We start from the raw sequence: 13,945 nt of genomic DNA, 5'->3' as shown, positions 1-13,945 counted from the left end.
TGTTAAAGCAAGAAGCAGAGGAATGTTATATATGTCAATTGGATAAGGAATGAACTGTTCCTTGGGTAGTAACTGGGGAAATAGCAAGGGGAAAAGTTCCAGCCCAAATTTGGCAGATAGATTATATTAAACCACTACCCCAAGATAAAGGATGTAAATATGTACATGTGTTGACACCCACTCAGGTGTGCTAGTGGTTTGTCCTTATAAGAATGCAACTCAGAAAAACACTTGTAACAATCTAGATAACATAAATTTATATTATGGAACCCCAATGCAGTCTCAAAGTGACAATGGGTCACATTTCAAAGGTAATGAAATGAAGAGAAATTGTGTATTAAACAATATAGAGTGGATATATCATATTCCATATTATCCACAAGCATCTGGGTTAATAGAAAGAATAAATGGATTGTTGAAGGAACATTCAAGAAAGTTAAGTTCTAATAATTCGTATCAACATTGGAAGGATAATTTGTTCACTGCTTTATATAATTTGAATAATAGACCATTAGGAAGAAGTACACCTCTAGCCACAATGATGACCCCAAATCTGCAAATTAGAAAACAGCAAACACATAAGATCCAAAATACTGAGTATCGGACTGTGAGGGAAGATGTCCCACCACCGTATCCAGGAATACTGTATTGGTCATTAAGGTGGGACTTTTTTTTACTGTTTTCTCTTTTGGAGCACTTATGTGTTGAAGTTCCTTTGATGAGTCTGGCCTTTGTTTCTTTGATTAAATCAGGAATCTTTGATGACCTCCTTAACTCAAGGGAAAGCCTGGTTTACATGGGGTTTGAGTCACATGGTTGTGATGCCCTTTGACCCTGAACAGGGTATATAACAGGTTAGCATTTTGTTTGGGGTTCTCATTCACTGGATGAGTGTTAGTGTGGAGACTGGGTAGCCATTTGTAAGAGATCCCTGGCTTTGAAGAAAACCCAGATGTAGGTGCTTCTCTTTTTGGTAACTTTATATGTAATGCCTTGATCAGACAAAGCCTGTCTGTTTAATTGTTATTTGCTCTGTTTGTATTGTCTCTGTTTGTAATTTTGGTTTGTATTTGCCCCGAAGTTCAGGGGGCTGATCTTTTCCCCCTGAACTAAGTGAATGATATATGTATGTTTAATTAAAGTGAGATCGTTAACCCCTTAAAGTTGCTTTGCTTAGAAAAGCAGATCAAAGAACGTGTGCTGGCAGCTCTTGTTGCTGGTCTTGTTGGGTTTCACACTTCGGCAGCAGCTACAAGCCACATGTTGTCACAAATACTTGGTTTGGCAGGATATGTTTTACATTGTTTAGAGGACTTTTGGTTAGATAGAAAAGAGATAAGAAAATTCTCTACTGGAATATGTAAGAGAATCCCATGGAATCATTTTGGGTGGATATTACCTAAATCAGGATTAGCAGCTCAAGAATACATGTATCGGCTGGAATGATAGATTCTAATAATCAAAGAGAAATTATTGTGATATTCCAGAATTTGGGTGAAGAACCTATACAGTTTTGTAAAAATGATAGAATAGTTCAATTGATTATTATTCTTTGTGAAACAATACCCCTTGTGAAAACTGACCCTCCTTGCAAAATAACTAGCAGAGGAAAGGAAAGGTTTGGTTCTACTAACAGAATAAAATTTGTTTGTGAGTTTTGTTTCCTAAAAGCTTAGTCCCATCCAAGAGCATATGCCTGATCACTTAAGGCAGATGTCACCTTCTTATGTGTTCGGATGTCACCTCTGGACCTGTCTATGACTGTGATGTGTCATCTCTGGACCTAGCGTCAACCAGGTTCTGGATGCCAGCTAAAGAACTGACCTTTCGAATGTGACTCTTGACATCTTGGGGCAGGGCAGGTCTATGCCCAATTTCAGCAGGAAGAAGCTATGGAAGATGAGACCTTCACCCCTTACCCCAAGATTCTGAGCCCCATTCATTCGAGGGGGAAATGATGACATTGTTTTATATGCTTATCTTGTGTTATCCCTGTTATATTGTTGTGTAAAGTTCTATTGACACCAGATATCCCAAAACTCCCACTGCCATATGTAATGGATAAGAAAAATCTTAGGGCTGAATGTAATAGTAATTTAGATTTGAAGATCTTTTCTACCCATTAATAGGCCATGTGACCTGCTGACATCACAGGAAGCATAAGTCACCTGGGGTGGGAGGAGCTTGCTGAGAGGAAAAGGAAAATTGTCTCACAGGAAATACTGAGAGACCAGTTATGACAGATCTGAAGGAAAGAGAGCAGACGTGTGATAGCTGTACTCTAAGTTTGCTTGTTGAAGGCAAGGCCCCACCAGGGGACAGAAGGTTGTGGGATGGAGTGGTTCTCTGCTGTGATGTTGTGGACTTATTGGTTTTGGGATCTGGTTATTTGGTGTCCTAATAAATGGCTTACTTCTTTTACCTTCTATGTGGAGAGTCCTGTATATTTTGTCATACAGAACCACATAGGCATTTTGACAATTATCATCTATATTGTGATTATTGCCTTCCTGATACAGTAGGGCAAGATGGTACAGAACAATCCCTCCCCTAGTCTGATACCTCCTCCCTCTCATATCAGAATCTAGGGAAGATTGATTGCATGAGCTTTCTGGCCTGTCCCATTATTGGCTTTAGTAAAAAGAAGAGAAGATGAGTTAATAAAAGAGAAAATGAATCTCTCCCCTTCGCCTTGTTCCTTCGTTCCTGGGATGCCATACCCCAGCCCTCCCAGCTGCACTTTAGGATAAGATGTTGAAGGTGCAAGGACACACAAATAGCAGAAAGCCATTCCAAATCAGTTTTCCAGACTCTCAGGAGTTATAATAAACATGATTGATATGTATGTGATAATAATATGTTGTCTATACTGTGATAACACATCATAGAATACATTGTTTATGTGTTACCATATGTAGGGATGGCTGTTCACCTCCCAGTCCCCCCCCCATCTCTTTCTGTCTCTGTCTCTCTTTCCTCCCTCCCCTTCCTTCACACACACACACACACACACACACACACACACACACACACACACAATCTCCACTCTGATGACCCTCTAGTCTCCATGGCTTTTCACATGGTTCAGGCACGTCACTCAATGGGCCTTCAGAGGTAGATGGAGGAACCATGAAGGGGATTTGGAATGAAATTTGGAAAGTGCTTGTCCAACAAATCAATGAGATGAAACCTTGGGAATAATGACCGCTATGTCCCTCTCTGAATGAAGAGGATTCCCCATTAGTTTTCATGAGTCAAGGAGCCCAGTGCAGCAGTCCAGGGGCTGGCCTTCTCCACCCACAGCCTGATGGAATAGTGCAGAATAGAGTCTTCATCACAATTGCTTGGCAGGTCTCTCTGGTAGAACCTTGGTTTTGCTGGAATCCTTCAGGTGCCAGTTTACACTTCACCAGCTTGAGAAGGCTTTCCTCTGCCACCCAGCTATGAATTCTTTCTCTCTTCCATTACCTTCCATCAACTGCATCTGTCTTCAACATGCCCCCTTATTTTCACACTGTCTTCTCCCTGTAGAGAATCTGCTTCTAAAGGGGAGTGATCTTTTTTCCTTTCTTTGTATACCAGAGCCCACACAGTACCTGCATGTAGGAAGCAGTTCATAATGGCCTGTCACTTAATGCCTCAGTGCCTGAAACAGCTATCTAAGGCTAAGAGTGACAGAGGAAATGCCAACTGTTTAGGTGGAGGGAGTTCTCATTCCAAAGAAATCTGCAGTACTGATAAAAGAAGAATCATTTCATCAGGGTCATTAAGTGATAAAAAGTTCATTGGTTAATCATTTCCTTCTGGCCACAAGATGGCTGCCACTATGTCCCATGTCTTCCAAAGGGTACAGTGTGTCAGATCCTATCTGCTTGCATACCAAAAAGAGAAGATGACATGGTCATAGGAACCAAGTGTCTCCTACCCTTCCTGTATGTTCAAACTGACATTTCTGCCTTCTTGGTCAAAAACTGGCCCTAATTTGCAATGCTTTGGGTCAGAGGAAGACTTGAACCCTCACAGTCCTGATTCCAAGGCCACCTCTCTATCATCTGCAGCACACTGCCTCTCTGTCTTAAATAATTTATCAGAAGTGTTTACAAAATTGAATTGAGATTTGCAATTGAAACACAAATAAGTCTATATTCCCCAACTTTCTACATATCTTCACCAAAATCCTTCCATCTCTGTTGATGGCACTCCCAGCCTGCCAGTCAACACGATTCACAGCCTTAAGTTTGGTCTTTCCTCTCCTTCATCCCCAGGATCCAGTCACTTCAAATGTCTTAGTGAGTCTGTTCATATCATCTGTTGTATCTCTGGCCTTTTCTCCACTCACAGAGCCTCCACTCTCTACACTGTGCTGTCTAGCTGACCTCAATAGATTTAGAAATTGAAAAGACATTAGAAGTCCCTGAGTACTGGTCCATTTTCCAGATAACTAAACTGATACCCAAAGAGTGGATATTTCTGTCCAGTAAGTGGCTTCCCCAGCATCACAGAATTAGAAAATGTGTGAATCTAAGTCTGCATGACTTCCCAGTCCAGTGTTATGGCCACCAAACTAGGCTGCCTCTCACTGTAAGTAAAAAGGCAGGAGGGACTAGAAGTTCTCTGAGGTCCTTTCAATCTATGAGCCAGTGAGCCTCTGACCAAAGACCGAAAACTCAGATAAGAAGACCAAGTCTGTGTATTACATCTTGTTTAACTGACAAAAAGGGACAATAAGCCACAAAGAAGTCAGTCGCTTTACCCATGGCCACACAGTGGGTCATTTGCAGAACCAGGTCTCCTGCTTCCTAAGGACCTGAGAGACTGGAGAACTAAAGGCAGTGAGAACACAAATAATGGCAAAAAGTGTTTGCAAACAAAAACACTCAGACTTATCCCTCTGCCTCAAGCCAAATCTGCAGTTCTGCCTAATTCAGAAAATGTCACAAAACTGATAAGGCAATCTTCATCCTGGCAAACCCTGGGACACCAAAAGTTTGGTGGCTAATTAAAAATGTAGCCAGATTTCCTCTTAGAAACAAGATGCTCTAATTAGCTCATTGGGTGGCACCGGCAATATTGGCTAACACATCAAGTAGCAACCTTAGAGAGCTGCTTGGCACTGGCACAGCTGATGCCTCTCATGAAGACCATATTTAGCATGATTTGTTTAAGGTCATCCATCACAACATCTCTCCTCATAAGCCACCCAGATCCATAGCTCAGAACATCCGCTATACTCACGTCTCTCTGAAGGAGTTCTGAAGCCAGTCTTGCAAAACGTGAATAAATCATATGGCACACTACATGATGGAGCAAACGATTATAGAATGTTTTTTACCTGCTGTAGGAAGGTCATCTGGTCTGTGTTTTCTGTGGCCATTCTGGGGATATAGGAAGATGGATCTGGGCACTGAATGCTTTCAGCATCTAAATCACAGGGGATTCCTTGCAATAAATAAACAGCTGGAATAGACAGATACTGTGCCACCAGGGCTCCACAGGGAATAGTGGGATCAGTTAAAATGGCATCATAGTGGGCCTCTTCCAGCGACTTCATCAGGTCCTTGTTATAGAATAAGTCTGTGCAAAGGCTAAGGTACATGTCAGCCATCCTCTTAAAGAGTATATCAATGTCAAAAAATCTCTTCATAAAAGGTTTTGAGTGAAACATCGATTGGAAATCAGATCCCACTAATTCTTAAAAATGGTCCTTGCTGAATGTGACTAGAAAGATCTTCAAAGTGTAGTACGGTCCTTCCTTTACACAAAGGACAGCTGCAGTGCCAGGACAACACTTTGATGGCCTCTCAGGCTCAGCTCCTGGACCACTTCATGCATGCTGAGCCAATCCCAGCAGTCTTCCCTCATTGACAAAGCCCAGGCAGGGAGCACAGAGATCCAGCCACACCAGAGTTCAGGGCCAAGGTTGGAGCTTTGTGGCCATCTCTGCAATGTCCAGGATCCCTCAGAAATAGCAGGATTGGTAAACTTCGTTCTGTTCCCTTTCAAATTCTGACAGTTTTCACAAACCTGTGTGCATATTTATCTCGTTGAGGAAGCAATAAGTTTCATGAGGCAAAGGGTAATTGCAAGAGAGATTGGCCTTTTGGTTCTTCACATATGTGATTAATCATCAAAAGGAATGTCAATCTCTCTCTCTCTCCCTCTCTATTGATCTCTCCTCCTTTGGAACAAAACCATGGTTGGTTGGTTGTTGTCCTTCACTCTGGAAGAGGACAAAAATAACATCACTATGCTTGAGTCAAGATTCAATGTGTCTGACTGTGGCTGATCAGGCCAGTATGAGCTTGGAATGCTCTACCACAGGTCGGGCAAAAATAGTCTTTGTGAACAATTGGGGTGGATCCTCCAAACTTACGCATCCTGCATTTCATTTGGGCTATTCAATTCTGCTTTGCTCCTAAAGCACAGGACCTTCTCTGATGTGGGAATGTCACATGCTGAGTGGTCCTGTGCCAATGTCTCTCATGTCACAAATCAGTTCCAAAGTTCTTGAGATAGACCTTGAGAGTGTCCTTGTACCGCTTCTTCTGACCACCATGTAAATGTTTTCCCTGTATGTAGTGTGTGCTCAGAAAGGAGTAGTACCTCTGTTGTGATGGGTGCCTAGCCCTTTTCAGGGATGCTTTCCACCTTTGGTGTCCATCTGGTCCACCAAAAACATACTCAGAGCAAAACTGCCTTGACAACACTTGTATGTCAGGATTACAACCTCCAAATTTAGGGGTGGAGGGGGGTTTAGAAGTCATCTCATCCAATCCCCCATTGTACAGAAGAGAAAATTAAGGCCAAGAAAAGAGAAACACTTTCCCAGGAACTTGGCTGCCCACTCTCATTGCTGACTTTCAGCTCCTCCCTTATCTGCCCATTTCCCATTAGCGAGTGGTCAGCACCACGTTCAAATTCTTCCTTCTGACTTCTTACTTACTCCCTCACAATATAGTTTCTGTTCCAGTCTGACCTGACTTTTCTGCTGCACTGGACACTGCTGTCCAATCCTTCTTATGTGGATCTTTCTCTTCATTTTCATCACTGCTCTGATTTCCTCCTTCCTCTCTAGCTTACTTTTTGACTTTATGTCTGTTTGTTATTCTTGGAAGACCCCAAGGCCTCTTGAGCCATCTGATGTTCTGTTTTGAGGTCCTAAGGGATCGGATCCCCCTCTCCTTTCTCAGAACTCTTTGTATCCGGCTCTCACAAAGTCAGGGTGCATCAGATCATCCCTGCCTATGTGCAGTAAAGAGAAGATGACCAGGTCATAGGACTCATGTGTCTCCTACCCCTCCTGTCTGCTCATACTAACATTTCTGCCTTACTGGTCACAAACAGGCCATGATGGGTAATTCATTGGGTCAGAGGAAGACTTTCACCCTCATCTTCCTCTTTCTACTGCCCCCTCTATCACCTACACCACACTGCCTCTCTGTCTTGAGTAATTTTTCCAGAAGTGTTTTCTGAATTAAATTGGCATTACAATTGAACCACAAATCCATCTATTTTCCCAACTTTCAGATCCCCTTCACCCAAACCCTTCTATCTCTGTTGATAGCATCCTCAGCCTGCCACTTACCTGGATTCACAACCTTTGGTCTGGTCTTTCCTCTCCTTCAACCCCAGTGTCCAGTTACTTCCCATGTCTTAGTGAGTCTATGTTCATATCATCTGTCATATCTCTTGTCTTTTCTACACTCACAGAGCCACAAACCTCGACAAGTCTCTGAGTATCTGCTTTGTTTTTGGAAGATCTCTAGATTGTCAACCAATGCTCTCCTATAACTATGTCTTATGAAATCCCACCCTACAACCCAGACGTTGTCTGATATGGCAGGACAGAACACAACAATCCCTCTGCTAGTCTGAGACCTCCTCCCTCTAATAACTGGACCAAAGGGATATTGTTTGTATTAGCTTCCTGGCCTGCCTCATTATTGACTTTAGCAAAAAGAAATGAAGATGAGTCAATAAACAGAAAGATGAATCTCTCCTGTTCCCCTTGTTCTTTAGTTCCTGGGATGCCCTGCCCCAGTCCTTCCAGCTGCTCTCCAGGCTAAGATGCTGAGGCCCCAAGGACACACAAGTAGCAGAATTCAGATTCAAACTTGGGTTTCTTGTCATTCAATCTAGATCTTTGTTATTTCATGTTACAATAAACATGATTGATACATATGAGATAATAATATGTTGTCTATACTGTGATAATATGTCACAGAATAACATTGTTAATGTGTTACTATATATAGGGATGGCTGTTCAACACCCTACTCCACTCTCTTACATTCTCTCTCTCTCTCCTTCACATACACACACATGCACATACACACCACACACAGACACACACGCACACACATATCTCCACTCTGATGACCATCTAACCTCTTTGAACTTCCACGTAGTTTAGACACATTACTCAATGGGCCTTCAAAAGTAGATGGAAGAACCATGAAAGATGTTTGCTTGGAAATGATATTTGGAAAGTGACTACAAGTCAATGAGAGCAGCCCTTGGGCTTAATGACCATCCTGTCTCTTTCTGAATGAAGAGGATTCCCAATCAGTTTCCATGAGTCAAGGAGCCCAATGCAGCTGTCTTCAGTGGTTGGCCTCCCACAGCAGGATGGGACAAGGCAGAGTAGAGTGTTCATCACTATTGCTGGGCAGGCCTGTCTGGTAGAACCTTGGTTTTCATGGCATCCCTCAGGTCTCAGTTCACACTTCACCTGCTTCAAGAGACTTTCCTCTGCTCCTCAGCTATGAATTCTTCCTCTCTTTCATTGCTTTCCATCAAATGCATCTGTCTTGAATGTGCCTCATTATTTGTACATTGTCTTCTCGCATTAGAGTGTCTGCTTCTAAAGGGCAGGGGTGGTTTTTCCATTCCTGGGTATATCAGAGCCCAGCACAGTGGCTAGCAGTTCATAATGCCCTGTCACTTAATGCCTCAGTGTCTGAAACAGCTATCTAAGGCTAAGGGTGAAGGAGGAATTGTCAACTGTTTAGGTGGAGGGAGTACTCACCCCAAAGGAATCTGCAGTACTGATAAAAAAGAAACCTTTCAGCAGGGTCATGGAATGATAAGAAGTTCATTGGTTAATCATTTTCCTCTGGCCATGAGATGGCTGCCACTGTGTCCCATGTCTTCCAAAGGGTACAGTGTGTCGGATCCTATCTGCTTACATACCATAAAGAGAAGATGACATGGTCATAAGGAACCAAGTGTCTCCTACCCTTCCTGTCTGCTCAAACTGACATTTCTGCCTTCTTGGTCAAAAACTGGCCCTAATTTGCAATGCTTTGGGTCAGAGGAAGACTTGAACCCTCATAGTCCTGATTCCAAGGCTACCTCTCTATCATCTACAGTACACTGCCCCTCTGTCTTAAATCATTTCTCCACAAGTGTTTACTGAATTGAATTGAGATTTGCAATTGAAACACAAATAAGTCTATATTCCCCACCTTTCTAGCCATCTTCACCCAAACCCTTCCATCTCTGTTGATGGCATTCCCAGCCTGCCAGTCAACACGATTCACAACCTTATGTTTGATCTTTACTCTCCTTCAGTCTCAGGCTCTAGTCACTTCAAATGTCTTAGTGAGTCTATGTTCATATTATCAGTCATATCTCTTACCTTTTCTCTACTCACAGAGCCTCCACTCTCTACACTGTGCTATCTAGCTGACCTCAGTTCTATAGGCTCATAGATTTAGAACCTGAACAGACATCAGAAGTCCTGGAGTACTGGTCCATTTTTTAGATGATGAAACTGATGCCGAAGAATGGGCATCTCTGTCCACTAAGTGGCTTCCTCAGCATCACAGAGTGAGAAAATGCTTGAATCTAAGTCTTCATGACTTAAAGTCCAATGTTCAGTCCACCAAACCAGGTTGATTCTCACCATAATTAAAAAGTTGGGAGGGACTACAAGTTCTCTGAGATCCTTTCAATCTATAAACCAGTGAGCCTCTGACCGGAGACCCAAAGACTTAGTTAAATGACCAAGTCTGTGTAACTGACAACAGGGGACAATAAACTGCAAAGAATTCAAATCCCTTTACCCATGGCCACAAAGTGGATCATTTGCAGAACCAGGTCTCCTGCTTTCTAAGGACCTGAGAGACTAGAGAACTAGAGGCAATGAGAACACAAAGAAATGAAGGAAAACAGAGTTTACAACCAGAACTACTCAGATCCCTCTGCCTCAAGCCAACTGCATGGTTCTGCCTAATGCAGAAATGTCACAAAACTAATAAGGCAATTTTCTTCTCAGCACAGCCTGGTATACTGAAAGTTTGGGGAATAACTAAAAATGTAGCCAGATTTTCTCTTAGAAATAAGATGCTCTAATTAGCTCATTGGGTGGCACTAGCAATATTGGCTAACACATCACATACCAACCTTAGAGAGCTGCTTGGTACTGGCACAGTTGATGCCTCCAATGAAGACCATGTTTGGCATGATTGGTTTAGGGTAATCCATCACAAAGTCTGTCCTCATAAGCCACACAGATCCATAGCTCAGAACATCCACTATATTCATGTCTCTCTGAAGGAGTTCTGAAGCCAGGCTTACAAAAGATGAATACATCATGTGGCACACCATGTTATGGGGCAAAGAGTATAGAATGTTTTTTACCCGCTGTAGGAATGTCATCTGGTCTGTGTTTTCTGTGGCCAGTCTGGGGATATAGGAAGGTGGATCTGGGCACTGAGTGCTTTCAGCATCTAAACCACAGGGGATTCCTCGCAAAAAATAAACAGCTGGAATAGACAGATACTGTGCCACCAGGGCTCCACAGGGAAGAGCAGGATCAGTTAAAACGGCATCAAAGTGGGCTTCTTCCAGGGACTTCATGAGGTCCTTGTTATAGACTAAGTCCGTACAAAAGCTAAAGTACATATCAAAAACATTCTTCAAGTTTGTGATGACACCAAAAAATCTCTTCAGGAAAGGTTCTGTGTTAAAGATCTTATGGGAATTATTGTGCATCATCTGGTGGAAAAGGTCCTTGCTGAAAGTGACTGGAAAGGTCCTCAGAGTGTAGTACTGTCCTTCCTTGATGTGCACAGACAGCTCCGGTGCCAGCACGACACTTTTGTGGGCTCTCAGACTGAGCTCCTGGACCACTTCACGTGTGCTGAGCCAGTGGCTGCCATCCAGGGGGATCACCAACAGCTTCCCTGCTTTGGCAAAGCCCAGGAAAACAGTACAGAAAGCCAGCCCCACCAAAGCCCATTGTGAAAGTTGGAGCCTTGTGGCCATCTCTGCAAAGACCAGAACTCCTGAGAGTGAGCAAGGTCTATGTAAACTCTGCTCTGCTCCCTGTCTTGACAACTCTGTGCCTTATCTTTGTCTGTTCAAGGAAGCAATAAATTTATTGAGGGAACAAGTAATTCTAAGAGAGAATGAATGTTTGGTTCTGCATATAGATGATTAACTTCCTTAGATTAATCATTAAAAGAAATATTAATTTCTCTTTCTCCCTCTCCATTGATCTCTCTTCCTCTGAGTGAAAAACATACTCAGAGCAAAACTGTCTTGTCAATGTTTGTATGTCACAATCATAGCTTTCGAAATTCGAGGTGGAGGGGGATTTAGAAGTCATCTCATCCAATAGCCCCCATTTTACAAAAGGGAAAACAGGTCAAGGGAAGTGAGGGGACTTATCCACTCTCATTGCCAACTTTCTTCTCCTCCCCTTTTTGCCCATTTACCATTAATGAGTGGTTTGCACCAGACTGAATTTCCTCCTACTCACTTCTTACTTACCTCCTTATTATGTAGTTTCTGTTCCCGTCTCACCTGACTTTTCCCCTGCACTGGACACTGGTGTCCCTTTCTTCTTTCTTGGATTTCTCTCTCCATATACTGAACTGCTCTGATGCTCAGCCTCTCTAGCTTCTCTCTGGCTTTCAGTCTGAGTTTCATTTTTAGAAGACCCCAAGGCCTCTTGAGACATCTGATGTTCAGTTGTTAGGTCGCAAGGGAGGGCGTCCTATCTCTTTTGTCACAAATCTTTGTAATCTGCTCTCTCAAGTCTGCAGTGTGTGTCAGATCACACCTGCCTATGTACCATAAAGAGAAGATGATGTAGTCATAGGACCCAACTGTCCTCCATCTTTCAAATAGCGTTTCTGCATCTTGGTCAGAAAGAGGCCTTGATGTGTAATTCATTGGTTCAGAGGAAGACTTGAACCCTCATCTTCCTCACTCCAAGGCCTCCTCTCTACCATCTCTGCTGCACTGCCTCTCTGTCTTAAATCATTTCTCCACATTTGTTTACTGAATTGAATTGACATTGCAATTGAACCACAAATCAATCTATTTCCCCCAACTTCCTACTCCTCTTCACCCAAACCCTTCCCTCTCTGTTGATGGCATCGCCAGTCTGCCGGTCACCTGAATTCACAACCTTGTGTAGGGTCTTTCCTCTCCTCCCCCCCAGTGTCCAGTCACTTCCCATGTCTTAATAAGCCTATGTTCATATAATCTGTCATACTTATTGCCTTTTATCCACTCACAGAGCCTCCAACCTAGTCAAGGTTCTCTTCATCTGGCACCCTATCCACTGTACTATGTAGCTGCCCTCAATTCTATAGGCTCATAGACTGGGAATCTGAAGAGACCTTAGAAGTCAATGAATCTTCTCATTTTTCAGATGATGAACTGATGCCCACAGAGTGACATCTTTGTCTAGTAAGTGGCTTTTCCAGCATCACAGAGTAAGAAAATGTTAGAATCCAAGTCTTCATGACCTCAGGTCCAGTTTCTATCCACCAAACGAGGTTGTCTCTCACCATTTTTGAAATGAGGAGAGGGACTAGATGGTTTCTGAAGTCCCTTCAACCTATGAGCCTGTGAGCCCATGACCAGCACTCCCAACGCTCATTGAAGAAGCCCAAGTCTTCCTGCTACATCTCCTTCATTTGACTAAAGAGGAAAATAAACTGCAAAAAGTCAGACTCCTTGATCCATACAGTTGGCCAGTGACTGAACCAGGTCCCCTAATTCCTAAGGACCTGAAATACTGGAGAACTAGAGATAATGAGAACTGAAAGGAATCATGACAAAAAGTGTTTGCAAACAAAACCCCTCAGCCAGATCCCTCTGCCTCAAGTCAACCCACAGCTCACAAAAATTTCACAAACCTTATAAGCAAATCTTCTCAGCATGTTCCAGGACACCAAAAGTTTGGGGATGAATTAAAAGTGTAGCCTGATTTTCTCTTAGAGACAAGATGTACTAATTTACCCATTGGGCAGCAGGTGCAATGTTGGCTAGAATACAAACCTGAGAGAGCTGCTTGGCACTGGCACAGTTGATGCCCCCAATGAAAACCATGTTTGGCATGATGGGTTTAGGGTAATCCATCACAAAGTCTGTCCTCATAAGCCACACAGATCCATAGCTCAGAACATCCATTATACTCATGTCTTTCTGAAGGAGCTCTGAAGCCAGCCTTGCAAAAGGTGAATACATCATATGGCAAAATATGTTCTGGGGCAAAGGGTATAGAATGTTCTTTACCCTCTGTAGGAAAGTCATCTGGTCTGTGTTTTCGGTGGCCATTCTGGGGACATAGGAAGATGGGTCAGGGCACTGAGTGCTTTCAGCATCTAAACCACAGGGGATCCCTCGCAAGAAATAAACAGCTGGAATGGACAGATACTGTGCCATCATGGCTCCACAGGGAATAATAGGATCGGTTAAAACGGCATCATAGTGGGCCTCTTCCAGGGACTTTATCAGTTCTTTGTTATAGAATAAGTCGGAACAAAAGCTAAAGTACATATCAGTCACCATCTTCCGGACAATAGCAATGTCAAAAATTCTCTTCAGAAAAGGTTTTGGGTCAAACAACAAATGGAAAGGAGACCTCATCAGTTCTTGAAATTGATCCTTGCGGAAAGTGACTGGAAAGGTCTTCAAAGTGTAG

At 42.9% G+C, this 13,945-nt stretch overlaps 1 protein-coding gene across 1 annotated transcript in view; it reads right to left on the bottom strand.

Annotated features, from left to right (window-relative positions):
- The window catches only part of LOC118856161 (UDP-glucuronosyltransferase 1A1-like), a 59,774-nt gene extending 48,401 nt beyond the window's left edge, over positions 1-11,373 (bottom strand). The window contains exon 1 of the mRNA XM_036766285.1: positions 10,408-11,373. Within this exon, the coding sequence (XP_036622180.1) occupies positions 10,408-11,271 (864 nt within the window). The 5' untranslated portion in view covers positions 11,272-11,373. The remainder of the gene's footprint in view (positions 1-10,407) is intronic.
- Positions 11,374-13,945: the final 2,572 nt, after the last annotated feature.

This window comes from Trichosurus vulpecula, chromosome 7 (assembly GCF_011100635.1).
Source record: "Trichosurus vulpecula isolate mTriVul1 chromosome 7, mTriVul1.pri, whole genome shotgun sequence".
In the NCBI taxonomy this organism is placed as follows: domain Eukaryota; kingdom Metazoa; phylum Chordata; class Mammalia; order Diprotodontia; family Phalangeridae; genus Trichosurus; species Trichosurus vulpecula.
Note: the sequence above shows the minus strand (reverse complement) of the source record. Positions and strands in the feature narration are given on the sequence as shown.